General features: G+C 38.7%; 1 protein-coding gene across 2 annotated transcripts; it reads right to left on the bottom strand.

Annotated features, from left to right (window-relative positions):
* Positions 1 to 524: 524 nt before the first annotated feature.
* LOC109984601 (plexin-C1) lies at positions 525 to 14,432 on the bottom strand. 2 transcript variants are annotated; one of them, XM_065951534.1, is made up of 18 exons: positions 13,321 to 14,432; positions 12,522 to 12,644; positions 9,151 to 9,285; positions 8,936 to 9,036; positions 7,504 to 7,609; positions 7,082 to 7,232; positions 6,856 to 6,958; positions 5,955 to 6,030; positions 5,793 to 5,834; positions 5,577 to 5,704; positions 5,101 to 5,280; positions 3,695 to 3,803; positions 2,444 to 2,632; positions 2,195 to 2,368; positions 1,998 to 2,060; positions 1,742 to 1,838; positions 1,560 to 1,646; positions 525 to 1,417 (listed from the first exon to the last, which is right to left on the bottom strand). In XM_065951534.1, exons 1-18 carry the CDS (start codon positions 14,332 to 14,334, stop codon positions 1,383 to 1,385), a joined length of 2,913 nt encoding a protein of 970 aa, XP_065807606.1. In that variant the 5' UTR covers positions 14,335 to 14,432; the 3' UTR covers positions 525 to 1,382. The 2 variants fall into 2 exon arrangements, 1 of the variants encoding a protein (XP_065807606.1); XR_010665172.1 differs by lacking the exon at positions 525 to 1,417 and having other exon boundaries at positions 1,742 to 1,834.
* Between the last annotated feature and the right edge of the window lie 1,310 nt (positions 14,433 to 15,742).

The following is a 15,742-nucleotide window of genomic DNA, read 5'->3' as shown; positions in this document are numbered from 1 at the left end:
CCTGACTGTATGTCACAACAAAATGTAGAATTAGTACAGAAGACCTCACTTGTTTTCTTTTTACTTTACATTTCTAAAATTAATATAGTATGTATGTGTTGCTGTATGTATGTGTATACGTGACAATAAAGGTGTTCTCTTTTATTAGCTTATTAGCATCAAACTGCACACAGCAGAGAGAATGATGGGAATGAATTGTGGCTCAAACATCTACAAATATGAATGTCTGTATAACTTCTATAACTATACATTGTTTATGCTAATACAGGATCTGTTGACTTCAACTACTTCATTTATATTCAGTCATATTATCATAACTATACTGTTATTGAATAATTGCAACATTCTTGTTTTTTTACATTATAATTGACATTGACAGCTCCCTCAGATTAAAAAAAAAGAAAATCAGACAGGATTTTTCTCATATCTTGGCATTAAAAAAAAACAATTCTTTATTCAATTCAATAATATTCCGTAATGATACATAATATTAAAATATTAAAAAAATCTTTTGAAGAAAAAACTATTACAAAGAAATGAGCAATTAGCATGTGAGGAATTTTCCATGATATTAATGAGGTTTCCACAGACTCATCGGGAAACAATACAAATTTTGTCTTTGATTATAAAAGTTTCAAAATGTAGAAAATGGCATCATTCTTCCCATTTCTTTTCAAGAAAGGAACCCTTGACCCCACTCTAACTTAGAGATGTTTGGCTTGCAAGATGTCCCTGTCTGTAAGTAATATGACAAGGACCAAGGTCTAGACCTGCTCTTTTTGAAAAGTCTCCTGAGATAATCTTTGTTAGTATTTGGGGCTATTAAGTTTGTATATAAACTTCATAGCTCTATAAGAAAATGGTTGAATGATAAAAATTGATTGATTGTAAATCTTTCTGATAAATGCTATCCCTCTACTTTTCTATAAAATTGCCTGATAAACATATGACTAAGGACTGCCTGAAATGAAATGGATAAGATTCACGAGCATGCAACTTCTTAACCCCTTTTCAAGCTTCAATCCTGACCCTCAACGCTTTGCCATTGTCATTCCCCACTCTCCCTCTCTCTCTCAATTTCTTACTTTATCAACTGTCTAAATGAAGGCATAGGTCCCCCTAAATTCTAAAAATATAAAAAAAGTGGTAATGACGGCAGGTCTTAGTTACAGTGCTGTTGCAGAATAGAGTCTTAAAAGGCTGTTATATAACTGCTTAAGACTCAACCAGCAAAAAGTTAAACATTAATAATTGAAACAAAAAGATGGAAATGCACAAAGATTATGTAGAGTGGTGTCTGACACCATGCAGATGATCTTTGCTCCAGTGTAGGAGAGAGTAGAAGGAACTTGGTACGATCCTTTTTCTCCAGCCCACAGGTGCTAGTGATCAGGAGATGATGGATATGGAAGGACAACTACAAAAAAAGAGGAAACAATAACTGTGTGCTACACTAAGTAAACATCTTTCATATTCCACACACTCATTTGTTTAAATTTTCATATAAACAGTTTCTCTGCAGACTACAGTTATCCTGTTTGTGAAAGTTGTACACTGACCTTGTCTCAGCTCAAGGTCCTCCACAACCGTCTTATTCTTCGAGGTGAACTTCTTCTGTTTGCTCCAGCAGATGATCACTATTAAAGCTGAACGAAAAACCAAGCACAAGTAAGCTAGATTAAAAAAAAACATTCCTGTGACTGCATAGGTCAAATCACTTCCCCACACTTTGTGTACTTACCAATTAGAACGACAGGTATCAGCACAAGGAGTAGCAGCATCACAATGTACAAAGTTGTTACCAATTTAAGGTTCACCATTGTGTGTCCAAACTCTATCTGGGATAAAGGAATAAACACGCACATATTTGAAAGGAAAATAAAGGCAACACATATTCTTCTGAGGTCTTCTCTCCAACTACATTTACTACAATAACATTTGCATTTCATTTTTGCATAATAATGTCATCCTTAGTGTTGTATGGCTGAAAGTTTTACCTCTAACTCCTGAAATTTTTGGAATGTAGATTTAAGACTTATTGTTTTTTCTCCATACTGTATCTGGGATAAAGAAATAATCACAAGGTATTTAAAAGGCATATACTTCTGCAGACTTTGGTGTTACATTCACATTTTATTGATTGATTGATTTAATTGACCAGATTGGGTTTGTGTCGCGGGACTTAAAGTTTTACCTCTAACTCCCGAAATTTTGTAATGCGAGTGTTTCGGATCTCACAGCTGAAAAATTCAATCTCAGTCTCATCATTGGTTTCTTGGTCCACCATGATGCAGGGGTGTCGGTTTTCTTCATGAATGCCCCACACAGACAACTCTGTTATGTTCATCCCTAGTTTGTCTGCATTTTTCTGAAACGAAAACAAAGACATGAGCGGATTTCAAACTGTTGATTTCCTAGTTTATAACATTTGTGCTAAAATTACCTGTATGGTGATGCGGACATCGTCCCCTGTCATTGTAGAAGAGAAGCTTGTAAACTCAGGGTCTGGGTAGTAGGTTATTGTTGTGGAACAGGGCAAGGTTTCATTTGCTACTTTCAGAGACAAAGTGCTCGAAAAAGTCCAGTAAGCATTTGTAGCTGCAGGTGAGTCATAGGTGAGAGTCTGTAGAGCCTGTCAAAAGATATTCATTTAATATACTGTATAAGCTGTGTGCTGCATGTTGTGACTAGACAAGCTTGATAACTGAGCAATGCAATGTTACATCATGAAAATGTGTCTAGATTTAAGTGACTACAAGTTTACTCATCTAATGCAATGTTCTGTTGAATAGAATAAAATACATAAAGCACATTTCATTACAGGGAAGCTCAATGTGCTTTACACTTATGATATAAACAAAGGAATTCAAGAAACAAACACGTACTTCAACAATCATGATACAGATACAGAAATCTAACTTTTAAAAAAGCACACATCCAATGCACATCTGAGACATCACATAGCAATTACACTAAATGATCTAATTCTTGGTGCGACTAACAGATCTTCACTTGATGACCTGAGGGCCCTGGTAGGGTTGAAGTCTGTGAACAAGTCAAACATATACTTGGGAGCTGAACCCTTAAGTGCTTTATGGACTAATAACAGGATTTTAAAGGTGATTCTGTATAGCACGGGGAGCCAATGGAGATTGAGGACGGGAGTCATATTTTCAAATTAGCTTGTGTGTGTGTCAGGACTCTGGCTGCTGAATTTGGAATAAGTTGGAGTTTTCTCACTGATTGTTTGGATAGCCCGGCATACAGAGCATTGCAGCAGTCTAACCTGGTTGAAATCAATGCATGGACTAATTTCTAAACATTAAATGGTAAATGGACTTGAGCTTGTATAGCCGTTTTCTAGTCTTCTGACTACTCAAAGCACTTTTACACTGCAGGTCACACCTACACATTCACACACTGATTGTAGAGGCTGCTGTGTGAAGTGACCATCAGAAGTAAATGATCCAATTCATACACATTTATACGCTGCTGACAAAGCAGTGGGAGAAACTTGGGGTTAACTGTCATGCCCAAGGACACATTGGACATGTGGCTGCAGAAGCTGGGGATCAAAACCCTGACCACAGCTGCTCCAATTTGAGAAGTCACAAAACTTTTTAGGAAATGAGGTTGAATCAGACAGCATGATATGATGTAACATGTAATGTAAAAATAGTGTTTGTCCACAGACCTGATAGGTGTCGTGATTGGGCAGTCTGACTTCCTGCAGGACTTTGCTGTGTTTGATAGCTTCCACAAGCTCCAGGAGAGATCCCATTAATTTGATCTTCCGGTTTCCACTATGAGACACAGAGCAGCAAACAAGAATGATTTTAGTGCACATTGGATACCAGGGAGGGTTCTTACCATGATGGCCTCATACGGTTATGGAACGAGCATCTATCGCTTCCACATAAATCTGGGTTTCCAACAAATTATTAATATGGGTCCTTAAAGATAGATTTTTTACTAAAGACATACCGATCCGGACTGGTTTAGAAAAGACATACTGCCACGAGCACAGTCATGGTAGCAAAGCATGCAAAATAACTGAGAATAGTTTAGATGGAAATGAGTGAGAAAAACTGTTAATGTTTTAGGTAGAAATGAACAAAAATACTCTAGAGCAGGGGTGAGCAATTGGTGGACCGGGGGCCACATGCAGCCCCCATCAACCTCATGGCCCTCAGGTCAATTTTTACATATCAATTAATTGGAAACATGAAAAAATCTGCCATGAACACATGAAAACCAGAAATATGTCCATAATAATATTTGATCACTGGTATATGTTGAGTTATATTTGAGACATAATTGACTGTAATCATTTTTGTATCCTACAATTTGGCCCCCTGGCAGTGAGAATTAAACCAATGTGGCCCTTGCTGTGACCAAAGATGCCCATCCCTGCTCTTGAGTAATAAAATGGGGATCAGGTTCAGGGTCAAATTAGCATTATTTTATTAACTGTTATACTTAGAGTATGAAGAAAAATGGATGCACAAGGCCCTTTTATATAAATTGCCATACATTTGATTTGTATGTCTTCTAACACTGCTGTTTGTTATAAGGTTTGTTGGGTACAGAGGCAGAAGTGGAACTTTCTGTAGCTAACAAACCCTACAAAAGGGAAGTTGTCTAATGGTGAAACAAATTAGTTCTGGGAAGTTCATTTTCCCCATATGATGAAAACCTGTAGCTGTCTCTCAGTTACTGAAAGTGTTTCCTAGAATGAGTCTCTTCTGAAGTTAGTGACAAAGCACCGGCTTCCATTAAAGACATGCCACTTGAGTTTCCACTACCCCTTATTTGTAATGTTACAAGAATCAGTGTCAAATGTTTGTGTGTTTGAATTGTCTTCAAACGTTTTTTGATGTATTTAACTTAACCAGTCATGTTTTGTCCACAAAACTTTGGTAATCAAAGTCTGTGTATCTGCATTTGTTATCATTTTTGTAGTCCTAAAACATTGGTTCCCAACTGGGTGTCCGGGCCCCCCTAGAAGGGGCGCCAAAGATCTCACAGGTGAGGCTAAGATACAAGTGGCCAGGCTCCAAGCAACAAAGGTTAGGAAACACTATTTTAAAACAGTCATACCTTATCCAAGTGCTTTTGGGTGAAATGCTCGTGCAGGATGGTGCCGATCGGTAGGTGATTTTGGCGCTGCCATGGCAACTGCCATCTGGGAGGAGAAGGCATACTTTGACTACTCCTTTATTTTCTGCACTGGGAATGTGAAAGGTCAGATTTTCACCAGTGTTGTCCCAAACAGGAAACCTGAATAAAATAACAAAGAGAGAAACAACAGTTGTTAGTCGTACATTAATATTCACTTGTCTGCATGGGAAACTTTTTTGAAACATCTTAAGAACTAAAATCATAGTAAGAAGCATTGCACCAAAATCTGCCACAAAATAATTTAACACCTGTTTTAAATGTAAAAGTTAGTGTCTACAGATTGCATCCATCCAAATAAAACTGTCTGAAAACAATTCCGTTTTCTAGAAATTGCATGTGTGAAATAGGCTATTCAATTATTATATGAAATGTTAAGAGTGTTAGAAATAACTCACTCTTGTGGTGTGCAGTCTGCCTGGAACCTCACTCTGATCACAGAACTGAGGTTAAAACCCTTCAACACTGCATTGTTTCTGCCGTAGAAGGACACAACACTGGGAGTGATGGAGGAGATCTGTGGTCTCTTAAAATAAATGTGCACTAGATTATTATTATGTGAATGAGGTGAAAACGAGGGAAAACAGTGTGTGAGAGTTACGGTTCAGACTCACTGAGAAGTTCATCCATGACTCCATCATCTGGCAAACACTGTCCTGCAGGAGAAGGTGAGTAGAATATGTTTAGGCAAGTTTCCATGACATGCGTTGGAAAGGGATTAAGCTAACAAAGTTCAAAAACATGAAACAGTACAAAAAGGAATCTTAAATAATTACATTTCCTACTCCTTTATTGGCCCAAGAACATCCGTTTGTGGTCCAGCCACACCCAGCATCAATGCACTGCCGACACCTGAAGACAAAACAGTTTATGTAGTTTTCTTAGGCACAGCGCTACTTGGTCCGGTTTAGGGGAAATGTCATTGTTTTTGTTAAAACTATAAGTTAACCTGATCTTTTAACAACACACCAACAGGTTTATTCTGAACTCTTTCACTTCATTTTTCAACACAGGAAGTTGCTGCTTATCTCTAACAGGGTCGGCTCTTCCTGATGCAGTACAGGGCAACTGGAAAGGATCATGTTGAGGAAATCAAGGCCATGTGAACCTTAAATGTTAGCTAGAGTTGAAGGTGGTGTTCATTCATACATTTAGAGACATTAGCAAGGCATGACAAAATTCTTGTTGGGACTGTGAAGTCATCTTGCAGGAATGACAGGAAGAGCTAAGTATTGTCAGCATAGCAATGGTATGAGAAACCATGAGAGCAGATATTTGCACCAAGTGAGTTGGTGTATATTGAGAAGTGAAGGGGACCGCGCACTGACCCTTGAGGCACCCCTTTGGATAAATTGTGTGCACCTGATGAGTAATCATGTTGAACCTTATAGCAGAGATTTCTAAGGAGACTAGTCTGTGAACTGCCGACTTATTCAAGTGCAAAACTCATCCCTGCCTCAGATATACCAAAATATAACAGGAAATCCCCCAAATTTGAAGGAAAAACATTGGTTTTCAGACTTCCTCTCTAGATAGCTCATCTTAAGGAAACCGTCTGTTTTCCATCATTTTTTGGTTCATTTCAGTCTTTGCAAAATAGGGGCTTGACAAGTTTAGCTATTCTTTCTTATTCCTTATTGTCTACGAAGATTTGTAGAAAATGAATAGTAAACCTACAAGACAGATGTTGGTGGTCCACTAATTTTGGTGCAGTTGAGAAGGTTCAGCCGTTCTAACAGCTCTGTCGTCCCAAATCCAACCTTAAGTTTAATAGGCAGTCCTGTTAAGTAAAAAAATAAATACAGGGAATATTGAACCTTTTTAATTTCATGAAATTCTTGACTGTCCTTGATTTGAAATACTTCAATTCCCTTGGTTATCTTAGAATAATAAAATTGCTTACCTTGAGCAGGAAATGTAATATTTTCAAGTATGAAGGTGCACTGTGGGAACTGTAGTTCAGGGTTTTTCATTTTAAAATGTTCTAATTGACAGATGAAGTTAGAAAGTGCACTCTCTCCCACCGACAGATGCATCTGGATGGTAAGTGTGATCTGAGGAAAGTCCAGATATGAGAGTATGAAACATGAATTCAAAGTTTCATCCAAAAAGCAACTGTACTTGGTTAAAGTTCTGGAAGATGTTTCACCTCTTCTCTGAAAGGATTTTTTTTGGACCAATCTTTCAGAGTGAAGGTGAAATGTCATGAGAACTTCCACTAAGTCCAGTTGCCTTTTGGATTACACTTGAAGTTACCATGACCTGGACGACTGAGAACCTTCAAAGAAAACTGATAATAGTTCAAAACTTGTATATAGCCTGCACCTGTCCAGTGTTTTCCTGTGCAACTTTGTATGAAACCATCTTCTGTTGAGAATCATCAGGAATGGACAGCCAGTCTGAGCCTTTGCAGTCATCTTCAAACGTACAGCTAGGAGGAGAAAAATGAAGTTTTAAACAAGTGTTTATTTGCATGAAGACGTTGTTGAAAGATCAGAAAGATTTATGCAATTGTTGAATTTGTTTATATCATATATTTACTTTTTCTTTTATTATCATTTAATCAATTTATCATTTACTTCATGTATTTACTTTTTCTTTTGTTATCATTTAATCTTTTCATCATATTCATTCATATGTCATATAGTCGCTATGACTTGTGGTTTTTGGCTTTTATATTAATATTTCCTGTCAATCCTACACACACCCGCGGTACCTACGCACCTTAGAGGTCAGGATGAGTGTGCCATAATTTGAGCAAAACCACGTACGAGCTTGTAGGCATATAGCGTATTTGCGAATCTGCCTGGTTCACGGTCTCCAAGCTTGAACCACATATGAACTTAGTATCACTTGTGTTACCTTGTATGCCTTGACATCAAAACCACATATGAACTTGTTTGAACTTGGTATAAACTGTGGATGTATCATGTTTCTGCGAATATGCATTGTTGAGGTTTTACAGAATCTTGAAAAAAGAGACAGTTTGGCTATAAACAGGCTGTAGAAAAGCTGATCGAGGTTCTTTTTTGCTTTTCTAAAGGACTCCACGTCACTCTGACTTTTGAATCCCCATTGTGGGACTTAGTCTCTGAGACCAAGATCTTTTAAAACCTCAAGTGTCTACACTCTCGGGTTTAGACTTTGATCTTTGTGTTTTGCTTTACCTTTTTACCTTTTCATATTTTTACTTTTACTGTTTTGTATTTGCACTTATATTATCATTTGAAGTTTTTTAATACATTTTCGGAAACTTTTTGAAATCATTTTCTGACTGAAATCATTTACACCACAAAGACCGGAGTCTCCCTTAAGGACCCAGTGAACCTCGTAAGGTAAGCTTGAGCAGTCACACTTCTACTGACTTTTACTACACACCTCATACACACCTAACATCCTAGCGTGGGGAGTTCATAGTTATTCCCTCTCCGGGTGGAATCTAGAGTCCTATACCAGGGGTTATTCTTGAATCTAATTATTCTAGAAATGAATGTTCGGCAGATAATCCTAGGAATGTGATTATAACTTGTTCATCTGTCCTCCAAAGGGTGTTAGCGGAGTAATTTTACATAGCTCCAGGTACGAGGAAAGAGTAGACTAGTGGCTGGTAGGGAGCGAGATCTCACTTAGTTCTAGTAAAGAGTAGTCTAGTTAACTAATCTGTGGTGAGCTTCCGTTAGCTATAGTAAAGTTTTTCACCCCTTTTTTCATGTCCAGGACATGCTACAAGGTCAACTGCAGATGTTGTTTCTCTGACCTTTTGTCAGATCCGCACCAAACACAGTATGGATCCTGTGCAGACCAACATTCCTGCAATGTTTTGTAAGTGCTGCACTTTGACACTGGAACACGATTTATCTATGAAAAAGAAAACACAACACAACACAAAGCAACTTAGCAGCACTTTATAATACAGCATGCATATGTCAAAAAAAGGTACCACAAATAAATCCAAAAGAGAAATAAACCTACCTGGTTTTGAAATGGCACGTACACATGTTTAAGATCCACCTGATCTAGATGTAATGTCTGAAACACTTTGTGGTCGTCACTGGTTTTGAAGAGCACTCTGGAACACGTGGTCTGGTACTTCTTGTCCACAGCAAGCTGAAAGTCAACACATAGTTGTATCTTTCTGTGAGACTAAGCTGCTCTGCTGACGGATATATTTGGAAAGTTATTTGCAGCCACAGTCAGCAGCGGCTGTGGTAATTTATTTTTCTTTTTTTTGAAGTACAGTTGCATTAGCACGAATGTCTGGTTAAAGCAGGGATGTCAGACATATGGCCCGCGGGCCGTATCCGGCCCGACAGCAGGTTTCATCCGTTTCATCCGTTTTGTGAAGAAGGAGTAAATGTATTGAAAAATATTTAGAGATTCTTTATAAATTAAATATTTGTAATATGCTACGTATTTTCCCCGAATTGTATTAAAACCTATGTAAAATGAGCAACGTAAAGGTTGATATCATGATACGAATATTAATTAAACAGGGCACAAACTATCTTCTCAGCAGGGAGTATCACGAGCTGCTCCTGCTTTACGCTGGTAATACATCACATCAGAAAACACACTGAACACCTGAGAGAGGTGACACAGAATGCAGGTTTTCAATAGAGATCGAAGGAGCGATATTTCTTTAGTTTTATTTGCTCACAAGTTGCCAGAATCGTATCAAAGCTACGGAACTTAACGACAGGCACACCGCTGCACTGCGCGCACATCCTGACGGTCTACAGTTCTGTGCACACTTCTTTCCAGTTTCTCCTGTCTTCACTGATGTAAAACAAAAGTTTTGACTAATAATAACAAAGCTTCCTATGGAGTGAGCCACAAAGAGCAGCTCGTGCAAATAAAAAACAATCATCTTCGCCATGCGTAACGGCCCAGACCGTCTCCACACATCCAGACTAAGTGTAGGTTGTGCACACCGGCGTTTAGCCTGATGCATCGACCGACTAGTTTTACCTCTGGTTATTGTAAAAAACAGTAAATTAAAATGAATATTAACTGATTTTAATTACAGATGGTTCATTTTTAGGTCACCCAGAGGTGAACGTGTTGTGTTGATCACCTACAAGTTTCAGCGCAACATCACTTCTAAATGTAGTAGCCTGCTGTTGCACCTTTATCACGAATTGCGCACGGAGATGGCACAGATTCATGGCGCATAAAAAGTCAGTGACAGAGTTAGATTACGATAGTGCGGACACGTAGAAGAACGGACAGCCAGACTGATATCAAAAGTCGTTTAACTGAGTTTACTTAGTTGAAGAACGTGCACTCCACACGGAGCTGATCAGACTGCAGTGATCAACGCTTAAGGACAAATTCAAGTCTGTTGGTTTGGAAACATGTTATCTTTTTATAATGCCTAACACTATGCATATGCCGATATGCTTATGTATCAAAGACACTCTGTGTGTTTGTGATAACTTATTCATGTGAGCAGGTTTTATCTGTAATGAACCTTAACGAGTGCAAACTGTGCTGTGGCCTGACACACACAGATCTAAAGTCTCTCTCTCTCTCTCTCTCTCTCTCTCTCTCTCTCTCTAATGCACTGATCCCAGGGCAGGTAGAATAACCTGTGTCAAAGTTTCTATAACCTTGAACAGCAATATTAAAACATAATATAATAATCTCAAACAAAACATAATTATTGATGTTGTCTTCTGTAATGTTATGTATTTAAATATTTCCATGTGCCAACATGCAGTTTGCAATGACAGAGTTAACCCTTCTGCTTAATGTACTTTTACATTTTATGCATTAACATGCAGTTTTTTTTGCAAGTACCTTTTTTTGTCTTTTATTCTAATCATACAATTAAATCATTTCTTAAATTGGTGACTTTCAGCCTCAGGGGTACACTTGTTCACCTCCGACACCATGAAGTGTTCAAGTTAACCCTGCATTTAGTGTAGAAAAAGAAAATGGCTCCAAGTCCAGCGACATCAACGCAATATTTATTACAGCAGAACATAGTTTGTGTTTGGCATCGAGGCTCATAAACTCTGTGGGAGCTGCTCAGAGTTAGGGTACCCAGAACCTTACTGGTGAAAAATTGAAAATGTTAACCTGAGGTAGCGTGTGAGGGGTCAAACTAAGATTTTTTTAGGATTCTCAATCCATTGCAAGCATGTTTAGCACAAAATCCACTCCTTGGTGGCACATTGGTTAATGTGCGAGCCCCATGTATGGTGGCTGTAGTCTTCCAAGCGGGCGGTCCAGGTTCAAATCCCGCCTGTGGCTCCATGTCATTCCCCACTCTCTCTCTGATTTCCAACTCTATCCACTGTCCTATCTCTCCATTAAAAGCCCAAAAATAAAAATCTTTAGAATCCAGTCCTTGGTGGGAAAACAGCCACGCTCACTGATATCAATGTCTCAAATACTAGTTAGAAAACAATACTGCACCACAATGTCAAATTAGAGCTTCGATTGGGCCCGAAATATCCAGCCTGACTGGACCCAAGCCAGGCCCGACCATCCAATTTGCTGTATCTATGGGCCTGACCCAGAAGAAACCCTAACTTTAAGCAGCTCTCAAGGATTTTCTGAACACATTGGTGAAGAGTTTTCTTGGTATTGAATTCATTCACAGATATTTTTTTTTACTGTAACGCTCTCCTTTATGGTCTACCAAAGAATATTCATTCAGCTCCAACTAATTCCTGTGATTTTAAAAAGGATTGTATTAGTTTCTTAAGCACTGCATGGCCTTGCACTGGACTACGTCTCAGAGATGCTTTAAGTTTATGAACTAAAGATCCTCCAGCTCTTCTCTTTAAATTATTCCACAGAGAAAAACAAAGATTTTAGGTGACACTGCTTTCAGCCACTACGCTACAAGGCGCTGGGACGGTCTGCCGAGGATCTGGAACTATTAATACTTCTAAAAATTATTTGATAAAAAAACATATCTACTCAGTCTGGCTTTTATGTAGGCTAATGGTTTTATTAATTTTATTACTATTTTTTAATCTTTTATTTTCTTAACTATTTTTATTTTTCACTCTTTACCTTTTTACATATTATTTTTATTATTCCTCTTGGTGAGCATTAGTCTCTACTTCTAAATCCATTTTATTTTTCACCATGTTTTGTCACTATTTAGTGTTTTTCTCCTCATTCGTCAGCTGCTGTAAAGCACTTTGAATTGCGTTTGATTTGTATGAAAGGTGCTATAGAAACAAAGCTTGATTGATTGAAGCATCATTATTGAACTGAACTAGATTCCCCTCTCGGCTCTCTTTGCTGTCGTTTAATTTCTCCCAGTCTGCAGTAATGTTGGCTTCCAGGCTCTTAGTAGATAGTGAATGTTCACTTTTTACACTCACCTTAATGAGCTGCCCATCTCCCGTCCCGATGAAGAAAACCATCCAGTTTTTCTGTCTCACTGCCAGCACAGAAGTCATGTAGTTCTTCCTGAAGATCACCTTCTTCGGCTTCAGTGTCTTTGGCTTTAAAAGAGACAACAAATACCTCATCAGATATCACAACAGTGTTTATAATAACGGCCAATTACGGCTCATTACTGTCAGCTTCCGTTCATCGGGTTGTTTATATTTTATACTATATTTCATATTATTATAATATACATACTTATATATATATATTTTAGAGACATATGACCTTACTTGAACTAATCTAAAATGAATTCATATCTAAATGGGTGATACGAATCTGCAAAAACAGTCAGGACAATTTCCTGACACGTTCATTGATTTTTTTCTTTTCATTTTTAAATAAGTCAGCATTGCCTTGTTCCTTTCGAAAAAGACTGACAACCAGACAAGATTGCACTTTGAATTAACTGTCAATACTTTTTACTTGATTATGAAAATGTTTTTAGATGCAGAAACTTCTCCTAAGATTATTAGTAGTAAATATGATGCAACAAAGTGAGCTTCTTTTTCCTTCGTGCATTTGGTTCTCTAGCTTTTTAGAGCTTGCTCATTTATTTCAATAAGGATTCCAATTAATGATTATTTGGGTTCTTTTTGATTCTGGACGTGTGTTTGCTTGCACTTGAAATGGAAGATTGTTTCAGTGTGGTGTGATAAACCTGGAAATACTAACTCTGTGTTGAGACAACATCTTATGCTCTATTGAAACTTTTTGTACATTATGACGCACCTCCTCCTCTTTCTTAGAACCACAGTTAAAGCAGAAGTCCGGGTCCATATCTTGCCCTCTGGTGAGATCAGGGCTGATGTCGAACAGCACCAGCTCGGTGTTGGTTTGTCCTCCGTCCACACTGAACACGCCGCACCAGAGCACCGGCGGACCGCCCGGGATCACCGAGGAGGCGATCAGTCTGAGTCCTTTCTCTCCATCAGAGACTCTGAGAGTTGCGCCCCGGAGTGACTTCACAGTCTGATGTTTGCCTCCTTTGCCTTCAAGCCAAAGGAGACGGACTTTGTTGTTTCTGTCTTTTGAGGGCAGATTGGAGAAAAGATAGATGATGGAATGAATCTGAAATCCATCCACAAACTCCACATCGTCTTCCCGTATGATTTTAGGACGTCCTATCGCTTCGCTATTCATAGAAAATATTTGTCCTGGTTGATTGTTATTCGTGTTACGAAGGTTCACTGCATCTGACAAAGGTGGGCAGCCTGTCTTTGTATTCTTGTATTGCTGCACGGCGGTGAGAATGTAAGTCTCTGCCCGGGTCCGAGTCTCCACACTCACCAGGCGGCTCACGGACGCACTGCTGCGCAACAAAGAGCCTACCTCGATTTGTTCCCAGTACAGCACATTGGCAATGTTCTTCAAGTCCAACAGTTCACAATAACCGCACCCACACCCGCACCCCTTATCAATAACACCGCACACTATCACATTTTCGTCTGCAACATGCGGCAATAACACGTTGACACTGAACGTAACATTCCCCATATCAGAAGATCGGTTTAACTTCAGGTCATCTTTGCCAGGAATGTGTGCCAAGAATCCTCTCTGGCTCAGACTCCGGACCAGAGTCAGGTCGTGGTTTAGTTGGTACAGCATCTCCTCAGTAGCGATGTAAACCGTGCCATTGGCCACGGCGAAGTGACGGAGGTCTCCCTTTAAGTGAAATCTTCCATCCTCCTCCAGGCACTGAGCCGCTTCTCCCCAAAGAATTAACAGAGCAGGCAGGAGGATCATCGTCGTGCAGAGATGGCAGCTTGTCGCTCATACACTGACGGTCCTCATGACACTCTGCACTGCTGCAGAAAGTCAGTGGAGTCGTGCGTAAAAGCGCAGTGCGCCTAGTTAAATGAAGAAGTGCAAAAAGTAGGCGGGCGCGCGCCAAGCGGAACCAAAAACTGACAGCGTAATATTCAGAGATATGATGATTGGCATCATTTTACATTGTTGTATTTGTCCCACATTTATCTCGTTTTTATTGAAATTCATGAATGTATTTATTAAGTGCGCGAATCTTGAATGATTCCAAGATTTCACTTGACTAATCCGGTGATATCCCAGAAGAAAATTAAGTCCGCGGACCAGGGTGACGACATTATCACCCCCATTCAGCATCAACACATCTAGAGCTCGTCTGCCTTAGTCCTGGACAATGTAAAGGCTGACATCTAGTGTCCCCTCTTAGAAGTGCATCTAAGGTTTGGAGAGGAAGCGGTGCACTGTGCCATGTATCAACCACCCTTGAAACACATTCATAAAGTCTTTTTTTTTGGTCCCCCATCTCAAACATGTCAAATGCAGAGTCCTAAGAGAGAGCAACAGCTTCCACACAGCTTTAAACCATGCCTAGGAGTTACATGCGTTACAGTTTATAACTGAACAGAAGTGTGCAGAAAATAACTTTTTAATGTCAATAACTATTTGATTTAAAACGTAAACCTAACTTAATCTTAAACATTTGTCAGATAGATATCATTAGATCCTGTGTGACGTCGTTTTACGTCCTTTGCTAGGTGAACTGTGTTACACCTCCTGCAGCAAAGTTTTTTTTGGTCTTCCATCATGAGCGATTTACTGTGGGGAAAAGTCTTGTTGTGTGAAAAAAGTATCCTTAAAGATTTTACACAGTATGTATCCTGCGAAAGAAGTGCCGGACAGATTTAAACTCAACATAGATTACTCTTGTGTTATTTGCAATTCAGTGAAGGAAACTATATTCCATTTGTTTTTTCAGTGTAAACATTCAAGCTCATTTTTGGACAAATTTGAAAGACTATGTAAATATAAAAACTGGAACAGATTAAGTTGATGTTGTGTTACATTTTGATTCAAATGGATTTTCTGTTAATGTAATTTATCTAATTCAAATCCTTATAATCCTTGGAAAATTTCACATCCAAAAATCAAAATGGACTACCTCGAAACTCTGCTTTCATCGTTTTCTTGTCGAACTGAAATAATACTGCACCTCAATTGAATATGTTCAACACAGATATGTCGTATGTTGAAAGGAATTTTGTTTGAATAAAAACTCATGCATTAGGGACATCGGTCTCCCTGCTGGCTTGTTCAGAGTTTCTTATATTTCTATTTCTAGACATTATATATGGAATGATTAAAACTACGACTGTTTGTCATACCTCTT

Source organism: Labrus bergylta, chromosome 23 (genome assembly GCF_963930695.1).
Source record: "Labrus bergylta chromosome 23, fLabBer1.1, whole genome shotgun sequence".
NCBI classification, from domain to species: Eukaryota; Metazoa; Chordata; class Actinopteri; order Labriformes; family Labridae; genus Labrus; species Labrus bergylta.
Note: the sequence above shows the minus strand (reverse complement) of the source record. Positions and strands in the feature narration are given on the sequence as shown.

Bases quoted from the DNA above. Each gene is read 5' to 3' on its own strand.
- LOC109984601 (XM_065951534.1), bottom strand. From the start codon at position 14,334: ATGATCCTCCTGCCTGCTCTGTTAATTCTTTGGGGAGAAGCGGCTCAG. The intron at 9,286-12,521 runs GTGAGTGTAAAA...GTTGACTTTCAG, and splicing joins GAGATGGGCAGCTCATTAAG to CTTGCTGTGGACAAGAAGTA. The intron at 1,647-1,741 runs GTAAGTACACAA...TTTTTCGTTCAG, and splicing joins GATACCTGTCGTTCTAATTG to CTTTAATAGTGATCATCTGC.